Here is a 16,287-nt window from a genome sequence, read left to right on the forward strand (position 1 = left end):
ACACTGCACTCCAAACACAGGGAGACCTTGGAACAGCTGGGGCAACTGAGGAGCTGAACCTTCATAGCTAGTGGCCACCTGAACTGGCAGTACAGTTTTAAGGCCCCTGAGCTTCGCCTCACCCTACATGTCCCAGAACAGGGCTACTGGTCTCGCCAGTGAGTTGGGGGGAATATAAGAATCACTCCCTCAGCCCCCAATAGATGAATAACATTGAGTTCCAGACGCTGCATTTCTCGGCTTCACAGAGGCAGCCCTGTTCCAGGTGTCTCAGCAGCCACAGCCCCAGGAACCTGGCCGGCAGAGTCCCTGAGGGAGCGCGCCTCCTGTGGTCTCCTGGACGTGGAAGCCCACAGGGCAGGGGGGCCACTTCGCCGCCTGTCACACCCTGGCCCCTGTGCACTCCGGTCCTCCAAGCACAACGCCCTCGGGCCCCCAGCTCCGGCTCACTACCCCATCCCCAACCCCGTGCACTGTGCCAGGCCATCTGCGCACAGAGCCCCACTCCCCATCCCGCCCCCAGCACAGCTCCTCAGCTCCGCGAACAGCATCGGGCTCCCAGTACCCCCGGCGCACAGCGCCCACGGTATCCCACACACCGCGCCCGGGCCACCTGTGCACAGCGCGCAGCGCCCAGGACACCCGTGAGTAGCGCCTCCCGCTCGCCATTCTCCGCCCTATACACAGCGCGCCCGGCCACCCGGTCCCCGGCTCACAGCGTCCCCGGCTACCCGGTCCCCCGCGCACAGCGCCCCCGGCGGCGGCCAAGCGGAGTCAGAGCGGGGCGGCGCACGGCGCGGGGCCGGGCCGGGCGGCTCCCAGCGCGACTTCCTGTTGTGCCTGCGCCGGGCCGCCGCCGCCGCTGCCGCCCGGCACCCCTCGCCGGCTCCCCGCGGCCCGGCGCGAAGCCGCCCATGGATTTCACTTAGGGTGGCGGCATGGCGGCGCAGTGCTGCTGCCGCAAGGCGCCCGGCGCCGAGGCCGCGCCCGCCCGCCCGCCGCCGGAGCCGCCGCCCGCCCTGGACGTGGCCTCGGCCTCCAGCGCGCAGCTCTTCCGCCTCCGCCACCTGCAGCTGGGCCTGGAGCTGCGGCCCGAGGCGCGCGAGCTGGCCGGCTGCCTGGTGCTCGAGCTGTGCGCGCTGCGGCCCGCGCCCCGCGCGCTCGTGCTCGACACGCACCCGGCCCTGCGCCTGCACTCGGCCGCCTTCCGCCGCGCCCCCAACGCCACCACCGCCGCCGAGCCGCCCTGCGCCTTTGCTTTCGCCACCCCCGGACCCGGGTCCACGCCCCCACCCCCGCTGCCCGCCTTCCCCGAGGGTCCCGGAGCCGAGCCCTCCTGTTGCCCGCTGGCCTTCAGGGTGGACCCATTCACCGACTATGGTTCCTCGCTCACCGTCACGCTGCCGCCTGAGCTGCAGGCGCACCAGCCCTTCCAGGTCATCCTGCGCTACACCTCGACCGACGCCCCTGCCGTGAGTCCCGACCGGGTGGGCTCCAGGGCGGTGGGCTGGTCATGGGGACGTCTCCAGGCAGCCTCTTCCCACTCTGCCAGGTTAGGGAACTGGACGTGAGGCTGGGGCACCTGCAGGGAGACAGGGACAGATTGGCCCCAGACGGGCACTGGCCTCTCATCTGGCACTCCCCAACCTGGTCCTGGAATCCTGTACAGGTGCCTGGAGAGTCCATAGGAGGCTTGGACAGAGTGAGAGCCCAAGTGCTGGCCCAGTAACAGCAGGCCACCAAGGGAGGCCTCTCCTTTCAGTTGTGTAGAGACAGGGCAGCACTTGCCAAGCCATGAATCTGCTGGAGCCTAGCACTGAGGGGCAGACCAGGGGTGTCAGATGTGGAAGGGCCTCCGTGTGACCTGGGCCTTCTGAGGACTTGTGGACACCAGGTCTGTTTTCTGGAGGTGGCATGAGGGGCAGAACTGGTGGAGCAGGAGGCTGAGGGCCAGGTTGGCTCTAATGCTTTGGGCCTCCTGAGTGAGGACTGGCAGGATAATGTGGCGGCGTGGCCCTGTGTATGTCCCCAACAGGCACATGTAAGCTCTGCAGGACTTGGGCACAGAGCTCCCACTGCCCCAGAGGCTCTGCCAGAAAAGCTAGATGGCCCTGGGCTCCCATGTGGACAGCACACATGTGACACCACCCCCCTCCACACACACACACACACACACACACACCATGCACACAGCTCTGGAAGGCCCCAGGAGGTTCCGTCTGTTACTGCCCATGGCATGCAAAGGGACAGGATGATGGACAGGTGGTGTTCAGGCATTAGGCCAGTAGCCACCAAGGTGACATCTGGACAGAAAGGTCCTGGACCAGACACATAACTTTGGGCTTCCTGCATGATTCCCAGGAGCACGTAGTAGGCCCTGCCACCTCCCCTCCTTCCCTGAGCTCTCTCAGGTGTGCTGGCCACTGGTGGCTGGGATGGCCCCTGCGGCATGCTGGGGTGGTCTGGGTCTCAGACAGATATGCCTCCCAGCACAGCAGTGAGAACTGGAGGGATGTGCTCCTCTCTGACCTTGTTATGTGAACTTGGAGCCCGTGTCTGGTTCACCCAAGACCGTGGCCAGCTGAGTAGTGGAATCAGGGCCCTCAACAGCCCAGTGGGGATGGAGCTATGCCAGCAAGGGTGGCTGTTGTCCCTGGGCTTTCTATGGCTTGCTGTGGGGCCCTTGGGTGCTCAGATAGGGAGGGGCAGCTTGGCCCCCAGTCTGTGCACCTCTGGGGCTGTGGGCTGGAGCACAGGGACCTGGCCCATGAACTGGTCTACTTGTGGAGGACAGAGTTTTGATGTCTGTCCTCAGTTCCCACCATCATGTGTGAATGCCCCAGGGCTCAGAGCCTGTCCTTGTGCCAAGTTAATATGCAGCTCCCTGGGAGGCAGTTTGGGGTGCAGACTCTGGGGCCCATGCTCCTTGTACCCCATTCCTGAACCCCACCCACCAGCAAGAAGGACTCTCTTCCTGCCCTGTGGTGTCTGGAGCCCTTGGGCCTGCTCCTTCTCCAGCCAATCAGCACCTACACCTCAGCTCCTTGGCCCTGTGCACCCTAGGAGTTTGTGGCCCCCTCTGAGGTGGGGTCCTGCCTACCTGGGTGTCTGTTCCAGCCCCTGACTTCCAGGGAGGACTGTGGACCCCATTGGTCTCTGAGGCTGAGGAGTGAGCAGTGCCCACTGGGCTGAGAGGTGGATGTGGGCAGTGGGGACAGGAGGTCTGAGCTGGGTAGAGCCCAAGGAGGGCTACAGGGGAGGGGAGGGAAGGGGTCCGTGAGACGTGGTGGTGGTAGGGTTAAAGGGAGTTTGGGGGACTAATGGAGCCTGTCTCCAGGGTGGACAGAGGGCTGCCTGCAGTATGTTCCACTGGAGGGCATCTCCTTAATGCAAATTCCTGGGTCCCAGTTGGGAATCTTCTGGGGCGGAGCCCAGGAGTCTGCATGTTTTAACAGGCTCTCAAGACAGGGCTCCTGAACCAATGGGGCAGCCATGGGGGTCAGCAAGTTACTCCTGCGGGCTCTCTGTGGTGAGGGGACAGAGACACAGCAGCTAAAGGGAGATTTGAAGAAGTCTGTGAGCATTTGGCAGGCGTCTGCAGGGGAGACAGCCTCTCACAGGCTGCTGTGGGATCTGTCCATAGTGCTCCAGGCACAGGCCCCGTGGCCCTGCCCATGGCCACTTCTGTCCTGCCTGTCCTCTTTGAGTGCCTGGCCTCAGCTTACGGCCCACCGTCCCCTGGTCTGGAGCTTATCTTCCTTGTGGGGGTTCCTTCCCGGCGAGGCTGATCCCATGCTCAGGGGCAACCCTGAGCTTGTGCTTGCTCGTGTGGGGATCATCAGGAAGCTCTCGTTCCCTGTTTCCATGTCCTGACTCCCTTTCCGGGCCAAGACCAGATTTGTTGCCGGCTAGCCTGTGAGAATTTGGACTCGGGTGTTCTGACTGTGCCTTGGTTTCCCTTTGGAGGCTGGGGTGAGGGGCACAGGCTGGCTTCTGGATGCATGTCCCCCTGCCTGGTAATGACTGGGAGTGGCTGTTGCCCTGGGTGAGCCTGGTTAGGCCACCCACTGCCTCCCAGCCCCCTGGGTCCTTCCTCCAGAGGCTCTGGGCCTAGAAGCCTGAGCAGGACAGCAGTTTGGGCCCACTGTGGTGGGGAGGGTGTCCGCTGATGCCCTGCCTGTCGCCTGTCTGCAGATCTGGTGGCTGGACCCCGAGCTGACCTACGGCAGTGCCAAGCCCTTCGTCTTCACCCAAGGCCACTCTGTCTGCAACCGTTCCTTCTTCCCCTGCTTTGACACACCCGCTGTCAAGTGTACCTACTCAGCTGTAGTCAAGGTCAACACCTACCCACCTGGCCTTCTCACTCCACCCAGGCCAAGCGGGATCACCTTCCTAGAAGGACCCCACCCTCCTCACTGGGGGGAGGGGGGCGGGGAGGAAGGGTTCCTCTTCAGGGAGAGGGCTATTTGATGATTGGGGCCCTGGCCCTGGAATGAGCAAAGGACCCTGAGAAGGAGGCTCAAATGGAGTTGCAGGTCCCCTGGTAGGGGCCAGGGCTCCCGGGCCTGAGGGTGGCAGCCCCCACCCAGGGGGGCAAGAGGTTTGCAGACCAGGAGCTTAGCATGGGGGTTCTCTTATGGAGTGATAGGCTCCCTGACAGGTGTGGGGCTCTCTGACCCAGTTTGTGGGTACCCTGACAGAGGGCATGGGGTTCCCCATCAAGGACACTGGGCTCCCTAACCTCAGTTGCGGTGTGCCCTGTTGAGGGATTGTGGGGTTCCTACATGAATATGGGTTTTTCCGACCTGGGTTGTAGGATTTTCTATTGGGGACTTGGGGTGCCTGATCTGAGTTGTAGGTGCCCTGATGGGTGGGGCCTCCCATGTACAGGCCCCGTCGGGGGTGCAGGTGTTGATGAGTGCCACAAAGAGCACCTACGTGGAGGAAGAGGGCGTCTACCACTTCCACATGGAGCACCCCGTCCCCGCCTACCTCGTGGCCCTGGTGGCCGGGGACCTGCAGCCGGCAGACATTGGGCCCAGGTAAAGTCTCTGAGTCTTGCTTCCTGCAGCAGCTGCTGCTGCTACCTGGGTCCCTGGCCTTGGGGAGATCCCACACTGTGGAGACCAGCTCTGCTTCGTTGCCATGGCCTTGGGCCATTCTTGCCAGGCTCCACTCACCCCACCTACCCCCAGACCTGGCAGCCTGGCCCCCGACCACCGGGCATCCTTCTTAAGCCCACGCAGGTTCCTTCTACTTAGAGATAAAAGGAACCAAGCAGCCCCTCCATGTTTGGCTTGGCCCCTACCACAAGAGGGCCTGCATGGTGGCCATCCAGTGAGGCAAGGGGTGAGGGTGGGCAGGAGCGGGCTGGACAAGACATGGGTGGTACTTGAGCCCAGAAGCAGAGGGAGGGGCTGGTGGGGTGAGCAGGGCAGAGTGAGCCTCAGCCCATGCTCTCCCTGCTGTGATAGGAGCCGTGTGTGGGCCGAACCGTGCCTCCTGTCCATGGCCACCAGCAAGCTGTCAGGCGTGGTGGAGCAGTGGCTGAGTGCGGCCGAGCGGCTGTATGGGCCGTATATGTGGGGCAGGTATGTCCTGGAGCACCTGGGAGCCCTGGCACGCCACAAGAGGGGTCAGAGGGCAAATCACATCCTACCCAGGAGCAACTGGGGAGGGGGGGGCCTTGTCTGACCTTCTGGGAAGGAAGTGACACCCACCACCCAGATCCCCAACCCTCTCACGGTCACCGGCCTACCCTCCCTCCTGGGGCAGGTACGACATCGTCTTCCTTCCCCCCTCCTTCCCCATCGTGGCCATGGAGAACCCCTGCCTCACCTTTGTCATCTCCTCCATCCTGGAGTGTGACGAGTTCCTGGTCATCGATGTCATCCACGAGGTGGCCCACAGCTGGTTTGGCAATGCCGTTACCAATGCCACGTGGGAAGAGATGTGGCTGAGCGAAGGCCTGGCCACCTATGCCCAGCGCCGCATCACCACCGAGACCTATGGTACTGCCTGCAGCCAGCCCAGGGGCAGGGGACGGGAGGTGAGGGCACTGCTCTGGACTTGCGCTGGCTGGCACCACCAGGGCTGTCCCAGGCACTGCAGCCCAGCCCAGCCTCCAGGGTGCAGGCCCCTGTGACGGTGTGTCCAGGGAGGTGGCCTTGGGTCAGCTCCACAAGGCACAGGACAGGGACAGCCTCACACCTGCTCTGTGCTCAGGCCTGCCCCCTCTCCTCCCGCCTCCCCTGCCTCTGTGACCATCAGGTGCTGCTTTCACCTGTCTGGAGACGGCCTTCCGCCTGGATGCCCTGCACAGGCAGATGAAACTCCTCGGAGAGGACAGCCCAGTCAGCAAGCTGCAAGTCAAGCTGGAGCCAGGTACACACTCCCTCCAGGCCCTACTCCAGGCTCTGCAGATGCCACCCCACAGCCTTCTCTCCCACCCTGTGCTTGCTCTAGCCCCACCATGGCTGAGTCCCTGCAAATGCCAAGCCAGGGGACCCCAGCCCCAAGAACGCCTCCCGAGGCTCCCTCCCAGAGCCTTTCATGGGCTCTGAGCACTTGTCACCATGGCCTCTGGACTCATGTGGAACAGTGGCCCTTGGCCCTTCTTGCTCCACTCACCTGACCACCCCTGCCTGTTCCCCGGAACATAGAAGGGGGGCATGACCTCGCACCAGTGTTGTTTCAGGGGTGAACCCCAGCCACCTGATGAACCTGTTCACCTACGAGAAGGGCTACTGCTTCGTCTACTACCTGTCCCAGCTTTGTGGGGACCCCCAGCGCTTTGACGACTTCCTTCGAGTGAGCAGCCCCGTCCTGGACAGGTCCTGTTCCTCCTGCCCCTGCCCCTGTCCAGTCCCAGGCCTGCTGAGCTCTGTCCCACCCTCACAGGCCTACGTGGAGAAGTACAAGTTCACCAGTGTGGTGGCCCAGGACCTTCTGGACTCCTTTCTGAGCTTCTTCCCAGAGCTGAAGGAGCAGAGTGTGGACTGCCGGGCAGGTGAGGCCAGCACGAGGGGAGTGCTGGTGTGAGGGGGGTTGGGGACCGCACCTGCACAGGATGCCACTTCTGCCTGGAGAAAGTCCCACAGGTTCATCCATCCTTCCTTCCGACATCCTCCCTGGACAGTGTGAGCCTCAGGCTGGGAGGCCAGGGTGTGCTTCCCAGCCTGGTGGAGCCCAGGGAGCTTCCAGAAAGAGGTGGCACTTGGGCCAAGCCAACCTATTTAGGCAGTCTCAGAAGGGGGCCATGAAAACGGTGTGTGCAAAGGGCCTGGGCAGGGTTGGCAGGGTGGAGGGAGGTTTGCCTCAGAGCGCGCTGAAGCCCACCGGCCTGCTTGACACCCATGAGGGTATCCCTGGGGGTATGAGAGCTTAGAGATGAAAGGAGGGGTCTGAGGTATAGGAGAGGCCAAGATTTGCTGGAGGGCAGTGAGGTGCAGCTGGGCATTCTGGGTGGGGTGAACCTGTTTGGGAAGGTTTGTTAAGTGTACCAAGGGCTTTTGGAGGTGGGGGGTGGGCAGGGCCTGCCCCCACAGTTACCAGTACTAGGGCTTTAGAGCAGGAATGTCACTTTATCAGCATGGTACACAGACCACTACCCCTCAGTGCTGAGGTTGGGTTTTAAGTGCCCCATTGTCTTGTGTCTAGGAGAAGCAGGGGGGACTGGAGTCCCTTACTCATCAACTGGAGCCTCTGGCCTCCCTGTGCCCCTTGACAGAAGCCAGTCTGGTGGCTTGAAGTGGCAGGTGCTAGCGCTGACTCCAGCCTCCCCACACTGTCCCTGCCTTGGGGGCTTCTGGGCCCTGGAACAGTCATGCCTAGGGATACCCCCATGGTCTGGGGACTCCTGGGCAGGCCTTGGATGGCCCCTCCCAGCCCAGTGGGGACCCCAGGATCACACCTCCCTGCAGGGCTGGAGTTTGAGCGCTGGCTCAATGCCACGGGGCCGCCGCTGGCCGAGCCAGACCTGTCTCAGGGATCCAGCCTAACCCGGCCCGTGGAGGCCCTCTTCCGGCTGTGGACCGCGGAGCCCCTGGAGCAGGCAGCTGCCTCAGCCAGCGCCATCGACATCTCCAAGTGGAGGACCTTCCAGACGGCACTCTTCCTGGACAGGCTGCTGGATGGGTCCCCGCTGCCCCAGGGTGGGTCCTGGAGCTGCTAGGGTGGCTGGGGGTGGGTGTGCCTGCCAGCCTTGACCTGCCCTTGGCCCCGCAGAGGTGGTGATGAGCCTGTCCAAGTGCTACTCCTCCCTGCTGGACTCCATGAACGCTGAGATCCGCATCCGCTGGCTGCAGATCGTAGTCCGAAACGACTACTACCCTGACCTCCACCGGGTCCGGCGCTTCCTCGAGAGCCAGGTGTGGTCACCTGCATGGGCCCCTGCCTCTCCTACCCTCACCGCCTCACCTGACCCTCCAGTCTGGCTGCTCAGGCTGGACATCCCAGAGAATGGGGTGGGGAAGACTTGGCATCTGGGTTGGCAGTGGGGTGGGTACCACATGGGAAGAGTCCAGACCCCACCGTCCCAGTCCTTGGGAGGCTGTGTCTGGAGGGGACACGCTGGGAGCAGTCTGGAGGTCTAGGCCCACTTGGCCCTGGCCTATGGGCATTTGGGCTCCTAGCCTGGGCACCAGGGGCATCTGAGCTTCCCAGAAGCCTAACGGTTCCAGGCCTACAGGGGCCTCTCTGCCCTGTCCCATCAGTGCCCCCAGCCCAAGCTCCCTCTGCAGAAGGCCTATAGTGGGGGTGAGAGGCTAACAGGGGCCCTCCCTTTGGCACTGAGAGTCTGGGCCCAGGGCAGGTGGGCTGCAGGAGGGGCAGGAGAGCAGCCAGTGTGACCCATGTCCCCCCGCCCAGATGTCCCGCATGTACACCATCCCGCTGTATGAGGACCTCTGCACTGGTGCCCTCAAGTCCTTTGCGCTGGAAGTCTTCTACCAGACACAGGGCCGGCTGCACCCCAACCTGCGCAGGACCATCCAGCAGATCCTGACCCAGGGCCTGGGTCCCAGCGCGGAGCCCAGTGCAGAGCAGGGTGGTGCTGGAGCAGAAGCCGAGGGGGACGTGGACACGCCTGCCCTGCTGCTCGGGGACGAGGCCCCCAGCAGCGCCATTGCTCTCAGGGACGTCAACGTGTCTGCCTAGCCCAGACCTCCCAGACACCACAATTGTGCCTTCTGTGGCCCAGGCCTGCCATGACTGCATATCGGCTCTGGCCACGAGCTCTGCCTGGGCCCACACATGCCCCTCCTGTGGCTTCTCCCAGGGACTTCCTCGTGGCCAGCCGAGGCCCGTGGACATGGTCCCCCCAGCTCTCTTGCACTGCAGGCCCCAGAGCAGCCAGCACACGCCACGTCCTTCTGTCTCAACACTGACTGCCGGGTTCTGCCCCTGGGGTGACGGCCCCACAGTCCCATAGCGACCACCACACTGTGCCTTATGTCTGCCGGGAGGCCTGAGCTGCGCTGTCCCCACAGCATGCCTCCCGCAGAGCCCTACACCCCGAACCTGGGGTGAGCAGCCTCGGTTGGCCCCTGGCAGAGGGTCGAGGATGCATACACGCCCTCAGTGTGGGGGCAGGGGACACTGAGGAGAGAATGGACATCCCTGGGGAAGGGCCCCTGGAAAGCCTTAGCCCCTCAGGGAACAGGGGGCCCCAGGCCCCAGGGGATGTGGGACAGGATGTCTATCTCGTGGCTGCTGGGCTAGTGCAACTGTGCCCGGAGGGAAGGTAGCGGGTGGTGCTGGTGCTCTTTTTAGGCCCACCGTGCTGGGAGAGGCCTGGGGACCCCACGCTCCAAGCTGGGCCACCCAGAAGACCGCTGTGACAGGGTCGCCGTGATATCCCATTAAACCTCCACTCTGAAAATGACCTCCCAGCGTATTCACCCCGGCCTTTGTCCTTTGCATCTGCCTGAGTGCTCTGGGGCGAGGTCAGGAGCTGGCCGAAGCCCATCCTCAGATACATAGGCCCCTAGCCAGAGGCAGGAGGATGCTGTATGGGGCTGAGGGTCTTCCCCTGCACTCCAGCCACTCCCGGCCATCTGACTCTGCCCTGCAGCCTCTGGGCTCTAAGGGCCAGCCTTCCCAGCTCCTAGGCCAGGCCTCTGGGCGCCCCATTCAACCCTCAGACACCAAAGCAAAGGTAGGCCACTTGTCACCACCCTTTGGGCCTTTCTCAGCAGTGGTTCCCCACCCCAAAGGAGGTAAAGGGAGAGGTGAGTGGTGGGGTGTTTCCTCAGAGGAGCGAGACAGGGTGGGGGCAGGGCTGTGACGGCCACTAGAGTAGATCCTGAAGAGGCTGTGGTACAGAGGGGGATCAGAAGAGGCACTAAGGTTGGGGACTCCCACTCAGGCCGTCACCAAAAGAACGGCTGAGCTGTGGGCTGTGGCCATGATGCAGCCACTGAGTTTATAGGGTGGCGGCTGGCTCAGGCCAACAGAGCAGCAATGCTATCTGGTTACCGGTCTCATGCCAGGATTACATGCTCTGGTCCAAAGTGACATGTTACCCAGCCCACTGGCCAGATTCAGGCCCTGAGCTTCCTTTTCACAAGGGGCCAGGACATGGTGGGACCGGAAATGGCAGGCCAGCAACCCTGGTGTCACCACATCCAGCCCCCAGGTCACCAAATGTCCCATTGACTTTTCCCTGCACTTCAGACCTCCCCTCCCCTGGAGGTGCCCCCCCACCTCCCAACCCAGTTGTGGCACAAGCCCATACCCAGGGTCTTGGGTAGTCTCCAGGAATGGGGGTCCATGTACCAGCCTTGCACCAGGGCCGGGTGGGGCTTCACTCAACCCAAGGACATTCACCCTCCCTACAGGGAACAGAGACCAGGCCACTGCAACAACATCCTGGGGGAGGAGGACACAGAAGGTGCCTAGCAGCCCCTGTCCTGCCAGGCAGGTGCTGCAAGGGACTCTGTTCCGGGAATGGGCAGCTCTGGGGCCTTGGCTCCACCCTCAGAGGTCCATCCTCATCCTGTCTTCTTGGCCTCTGAACATGGCTCTGGCCAAGAAGCCCTCCTTTGGGGGTTGCACTGCTCAGCCTCTCCCCTGCCAAGGCTGTGTGCAAGTCTCTAGTCCCAAACTTGCAGTCCTGGCTCTGAGTTTCTTTGGCAGTTCAGTTCTCACAAAGTGGTGGCCTCAACATGCCCTTGGTTCCAGTCCTATGGGCCTGCAGCCCTCCTGGATGGTCACTGCTGAGAGGGGCCCACCCTGCCAGCCTCTATGGACTTTGGACAGCTCAGAAGCAGCTCTCAGCTGTCATAACAGAAGTGACCACACCCATATCCTTGATGTTGTCCTGGACCTTGATCTGCCCTCTGGGGCCAGCAGGGTGCTCTTAGCCCAGGGGTCCCTGCATCCCTCCTAGCTTTTCTCAATTCCTTTCCTCCCAGCTTACAAACCCAGAATACTTTTCCAACCATCTTTTCTTAGTAGTATCTTCCCCAATGCAGCCTGTGACCAACACGTGCTAATGTTTCCCAACCTCTTCACCAGACCAAGTTATTTAGGACGTCATCGGTCTCATGAGCCATCACAGCTGTTTTCCCACAAGTTCCTCGGCTGCAGCATTCCTGCTTTCAGTAATGGGCCCCAGCCAGCCCCCAAGCCGGCAGCACACATCCTGGGTATTAGAGTAGCACCCTCGCCAAGGGGTTGCTTTCCATACCACGCAGGCTAAACTACACTCCAGCAACAGACAACTCTGAGATGCCAAGATTTCAGCCTCCCGGGTTTATTTCTCACTTGTGCTACTTGTTCACTTCAGGCCAGCACTGGGGTGGGGGCTTCCTGGCACTGGGTCCTCAGGGAACCAGACTGAGGGATGACAGTACATCTCAAACATTCCAAGCACCTAACCACAGATAAACAAGGGGCTCACACTGGTGATTGGACACGTGGGGACCATGCACCCCTTCTGTTCACACTGGCCTCATGCAACCACTCCCACCACATATAATGCGGGACAGAGAATTGAGTCCTGAGGCAGCAGGAGGGTGGTGTCGATGGAGCTGGGGGAGGGTCTGAATATCAGATCTGCTGGGGCCCAGGGAGGTGGGACCTAGGCCAGATGGCTTCCATGAGGCAGGATGGAGAGTTGAAGCCTGAGGAAGGGTGAGGGAGATGCAATTTGCATGTAGAGCCTGCACTGCCCGCAGCCTCTCAGGGTCCGAGGGTCCAGATAAGGTTTCCTGTGTCCCACAGGCGGTGTCTTGTGCAGTCCAGGCTCATCCCTGGGGTGCTTCTCTCCCACCACCACCCCCAACTTTTACTAGTGTAAGTCCCCCTGTTTTAGGTCAGATGCCTTGGGCAGAACTGGAAACTTCCGACCTAAAGATCCGGCTCACGGGAGAAGCAGTGAAGTATGAGGAGAGCCACTCAACACACCAAACCAACAGCTGAGCAGTCAGCCAGTCGAGGAATCAGACGAGGACTTTCCAATCCAAGGCGTTAAAATCTCAGCCACACGCGGGGCTGGAAATAAGCCATGGACAGGGATAGGCATTGGTGAAACAAAGGGAGTGTGAAAGAACCTGCCAGAGACCTTGAAATGTTTTAAGGGACAATTATTAAAAATGAAAAGCCAGTAAATGGTCACAATGAAGACTGGATGCATGGGCTGGAATAGCAAGACAAATGCTAGAGTTAGCAAGGGGGCTCTGAAAAGGGAAAGTATACAGGAAGTTGTCAGAGGATTTACTGAATACCTGAGAGTCATAGGGAGACAGAAAAATCCACACGAAAAAGTTCAAAATGATCAAGGCGTCCTCACTCAACATGTCCTTCATTCCACACCCAGGTGACTTCTCTGTTGGCCCTCACCCACCCGGACCCCAGCCTCGTTTCCTTAGCCACTGACTTGCCTCCCCTTCCCTGTCACACCTCCACATCCAGGCTGAGACACCTGCAGCAGCCATGCCCTGGGCAACTCACATACCCAAAAGGTATTTTCCTGACACAGACTTGCCTTTATTTAGAAGAATCTGATGTTAGCTCTTAAGGCTATGCATTTTTCCTACTTTCTGTGGACTCTGAGAAAGAAGGGCTCCTGGTCGCTGACTGGGCTCAAATTTAAAACAAACAAACAAAAAACGGAGCCTAACGGCCATTTCCAAACTCAGGCCTCTCATGAAAACTGCACTTCAGTGAGCAGCCTGCACTCAACTACCTGCATTTGCACTGAGCTGCCTGCCTGCACCATGCCTGCCATTTGAGCCAGCCCTTGGAATCCTATTTCGACCAACAGGACTGAGGCTTTCCCAGTCCAATCAGAACTGCACAGCAATATCGCATCAGCTTCTTTATTGACCAATCAGAGCAGCTCCATTTTGATCAACTGGAATAGTGCCTTTGGGCCAATTGAATCACAAAAATTTGGAGTACTCATTTGCATGAGGATGGAACACTCAGGGACCAGGGACAGGGACCTGTGTTGGTATAAGCCAGCTCCCCTATGGCTCAGAGAGGGCACTTTTTATTTTTTTTATTTTTTTTAAGTTGTTTACATTATTTTTAAAATTTGCATTTATATATTTTTTTTATTTTTATTTTTTTTATTGCTTAAAGTATTACAAAGGGTATTACATATGTAACCATTTTATCCCCCCGCCCTAGACAGTCCCCTAGCCTCCCCTATCCCCCAGTGTCTTATGTCCATTGGTTATGCTTATATGCATGCATACAAGTCCTTTAGTTGATCTCTTACCCCCCTACCTCCTGCCCTCCAACCCTCCCCGGCCTTCCCACTGCAGTTTGACAATCTGTTTGAGGCAGCTCTGCCTCTGTATCTATTATTGTTCAAAAGTTTATAATGGTCTCTATTGTCCATGAATGAGTGAGATCATGTGGTATTTTTCCTTTATTGACTGGCTTATTTCACTTAGCATAATGCTCTCCAGTTCCATCCATGACGTTGCAAATGGTAAGAGTTCCTTCCTTTTTAGAGCAGCATAGTATTCCATCGTGTAGATGTACCACAGTTTTCTAATCCATTCATCTACTGATGGGCACTTAGGCTGTTTCCAAATCTTAGCTATGGTGAATTGTGCTGCTATGAACATAGGGGTGCATATAGAGAGGGCACTTTTTAAAAATATATATATTTTATTGATTTTTTACAGAGAGGAAGGGAGAGGGATAGAGAGTTAGAAACATGGATCGGCTGCCTCCTGCACACCCCCTACTGGGGATGTGCCCGCAACCAAGGTGCATGCCCTTGACCAGAATCGAACCTGGGACCCTTCAGTCCGCAGGCTGGCGCTCTATCCACTGAGCCAAACCGGTTAGGGCCACTTTTTTCTTTAAGAGGGAAAGGGAGAAGGAGAAACAGAAACGTAGGTGTGAGAGCAGAGCATCAATCGTCTACCTCCTGCATGCCCCCCACCCAGAGACCCAGCCCACAACCGGGCATGTGCCCTGACCTGGAATTGAACCAGCAACCTTTCAGTGCATGGGATGACACCCAACCTACTTAGCCACACAGGCCAGGGCCACAGAGGTAACTTTTAATTTCCACTGAAGATTGAGTTTTCCCCTGAAACACTAGAGATTTCTCACCAGAGCAGAGCAGACCCACAAGGAGCACGGCATAGCTGTTTAGCCAGAGAGGGTCCTGACCCCAAGGCTACCTCACAACCATGCTGTCTTCATAGCCATGCACACTGGGCTATCTTGCACTGAACAACGTTCCCTTCTTCACTGCACCCCAAACTAGAGATTCTTGTCAACATGAAATTGGCACCAAGGACCGTTGGTTGACATCTCTAAATAGTCACCTGGCCAGACACAGGGAGAACTGAAGCCTCAGAGCAGGGAAGTGATTGCTAAATGTGGGGCTTGGCCAGGCTGCCCATAGCACCCCGACCCAGCACAGCACCTCCGAGGGGCTTTAATGGGATTGGGCAGGGTGCTAAAGAGATCACTACCACCCACCCCAGACAAGCCTCTTTGTTCAAAAATAAATGGGTAAGGGGAGGGGAAAAGATTCCAGTCCGCAGTGACTACAGCAGCATCCATGACGCACAGAGCAGCCTACATCTGACATGTGCTCACTTCAAGAACAGGAGTCAACTGTGGGGATTACCTGCATTGTGTTCATAATAGAATTTAACATGTAACCATTGGGAGCAATAGTGTGTATTGGGGGAGGGGGAGGGAATCCTATAAGAAGCATGTATTTTTTAAATTTTTATAAAAATTTATTTGAACCAAGAGGATACACCTGGAAGTGAGATCTCAACAGACTACATGCTTCCATATTATTTTCATAATGGAGTTTTTTTGAAAAAACCTGAAACTTAATCTAAAACACGACCCCAAAGAATCCACTTCTCCCACAGCAATGAGCAAAGTGAACAAGGTCAGCCTGGTTTGGGAAGGCTGGCGTTCTAATGTGCTGGGCTGCCCTCTCCTCCCTTAGAAGCTCCGTTTGTGGAATGGGACCCGTGGGATGTGTGAGGATCGTACAAACTCACCGTCTCATCGTTTCAAATGAGTTTGACCCTTGGAGCTCTTGGGGCATTTGGACCTGTCCCCAGCTCCAGAGTCAGGGGTGGAACCCTCAATTCTGCAGAACCGCCCATGGTTGCTCTTAAGACTGAGATGGTCCCTGTTCCAGTCCTACATGCAAGATTTCTGAAGGCAGGGGAAGGGGACAGACCCAAGCTTCCAGGACCCCACTTCCCCTCCCCAACCCAGCTGAGACATCCTGATTTGTGGCCCTCACTCCCACAGCCCAGAACCAGGACTGTCACACATCCCAGGACCGTGACCTTCACGGACCATCCCCTTGCAATCCCACAGGGCCTCTGCAACCCTCAAATAGCACTTGGGGGTGGGGGAGAGTCCCACCCCCGTGAGGGCCCTGAGGCTCAGATTTGAAATAACTACTGTCCCAGTGTGGATTCTGGGCTCCAGAACTAGCTTCCTCCAGAAGATTCTTGTCCTACCATCCCAGGCTGTTTCCAACTCTTCCTGATACCTAGGAGCCAGAGGGGCCTGGGCTCCTAATTGGCTGGGGAGCATCTCTCCACCCAAGGGTGAGGAACACAGGGCATATGGGGCAAGGGTGGTCCAGGACAAGCTGTGCCAGGCAGGCTGACAGGAGAATGGCCTAATGTCATCTCAGTGCTGGTCACTCACCTGTTCCTTGCAGGCCTGGGCTGCTGCCTACCGAGCACCAGCTGTCCCCTGGCCCCTTCTCTGAGCAAGGGCCCTGTCCAGGACACAGCTTGCAAGCCTGGGTAAGTGGCACAACAGAGGCCCCAC

General features: G+C 59.0%; 1 protein-coding gene across 1 annotated transcript; it reads left to right on the forward strand.

The window, feature by feature from the left end:
• Window positions 1-793: 793 nt before the first annotated feature.
• Window positions 794-9,883, forward strand: RNPEPL1 (arginyl aminopeptidase like 1). The gene is made up of 11 exons (XM_059703782.1): window positions 794-1,472; window positions 4,195-4,335; window positions 4,891-5,042; window positions 5,475-5,591; window positions 5,776-6,011; window positions 6,271-6,384; window positions 6,698-6,810; window positions 6,901-7,009; window positions 7,923-8,153; window positions 8,227-8,369; window positions 8,869-9,883. The coding sequence occupies exons 1-11, from the start codon at window positions 939-941 to the stop codon at window positions 9,154-9,156; spliced, it is 2,178 nt and encodes a 725-aa protein (XP_059559765.1). The 5' UTR covers window positions 794-938; the 3' UTR covers window positions 9,157-9,883.
• The last annotated feature ends 6,404 nt before the right edge of the window (window positions 9,884-16,287 follow it).

Source organism: Myotis daubentonii, chromosome 7, assembly GCF_963259705.1.
Source record: "Myotis daubentonii chromosome 7, mMyoDau2.1, whole genome shotgun sequence".
In the NCBI taxonomy this organism is placed as follows: Eukaryota; Metazoa; Chordata; class Mammalia; order Chiroptera; family Vespertilionidae; genus Myotis; species Myotis daubentonii.

What these genes read in the sequence shown, in the direction of transcription:
- RNPEPL1 (XM_059703782.1), top strand. Translation starts at nt 939, where the DNA reads ATGGCGGCGCAGTGCTGCTGCCGCAAGGCGCCCGGCGCCGAGGCCGCG. An exon ending in CCGGCAGACATTGGGCCCAG is followed by an intron (nt 5,043 to 5,474) that starts GTAAAGTCTCTG and finishes CTGCTGTGATAG; the next exon opens with GAGCCGTGTGTGGGCCGAAC. An exon ending in GGCGCTTCCTCGAGAGCCAG is followed by an intron (nt 8,370 to 8,868) that starts GTGTGGTCACCT and finishes CCCCCCGCCCAG; the next exon opens with ATGTCCCGCATGTACACCAT.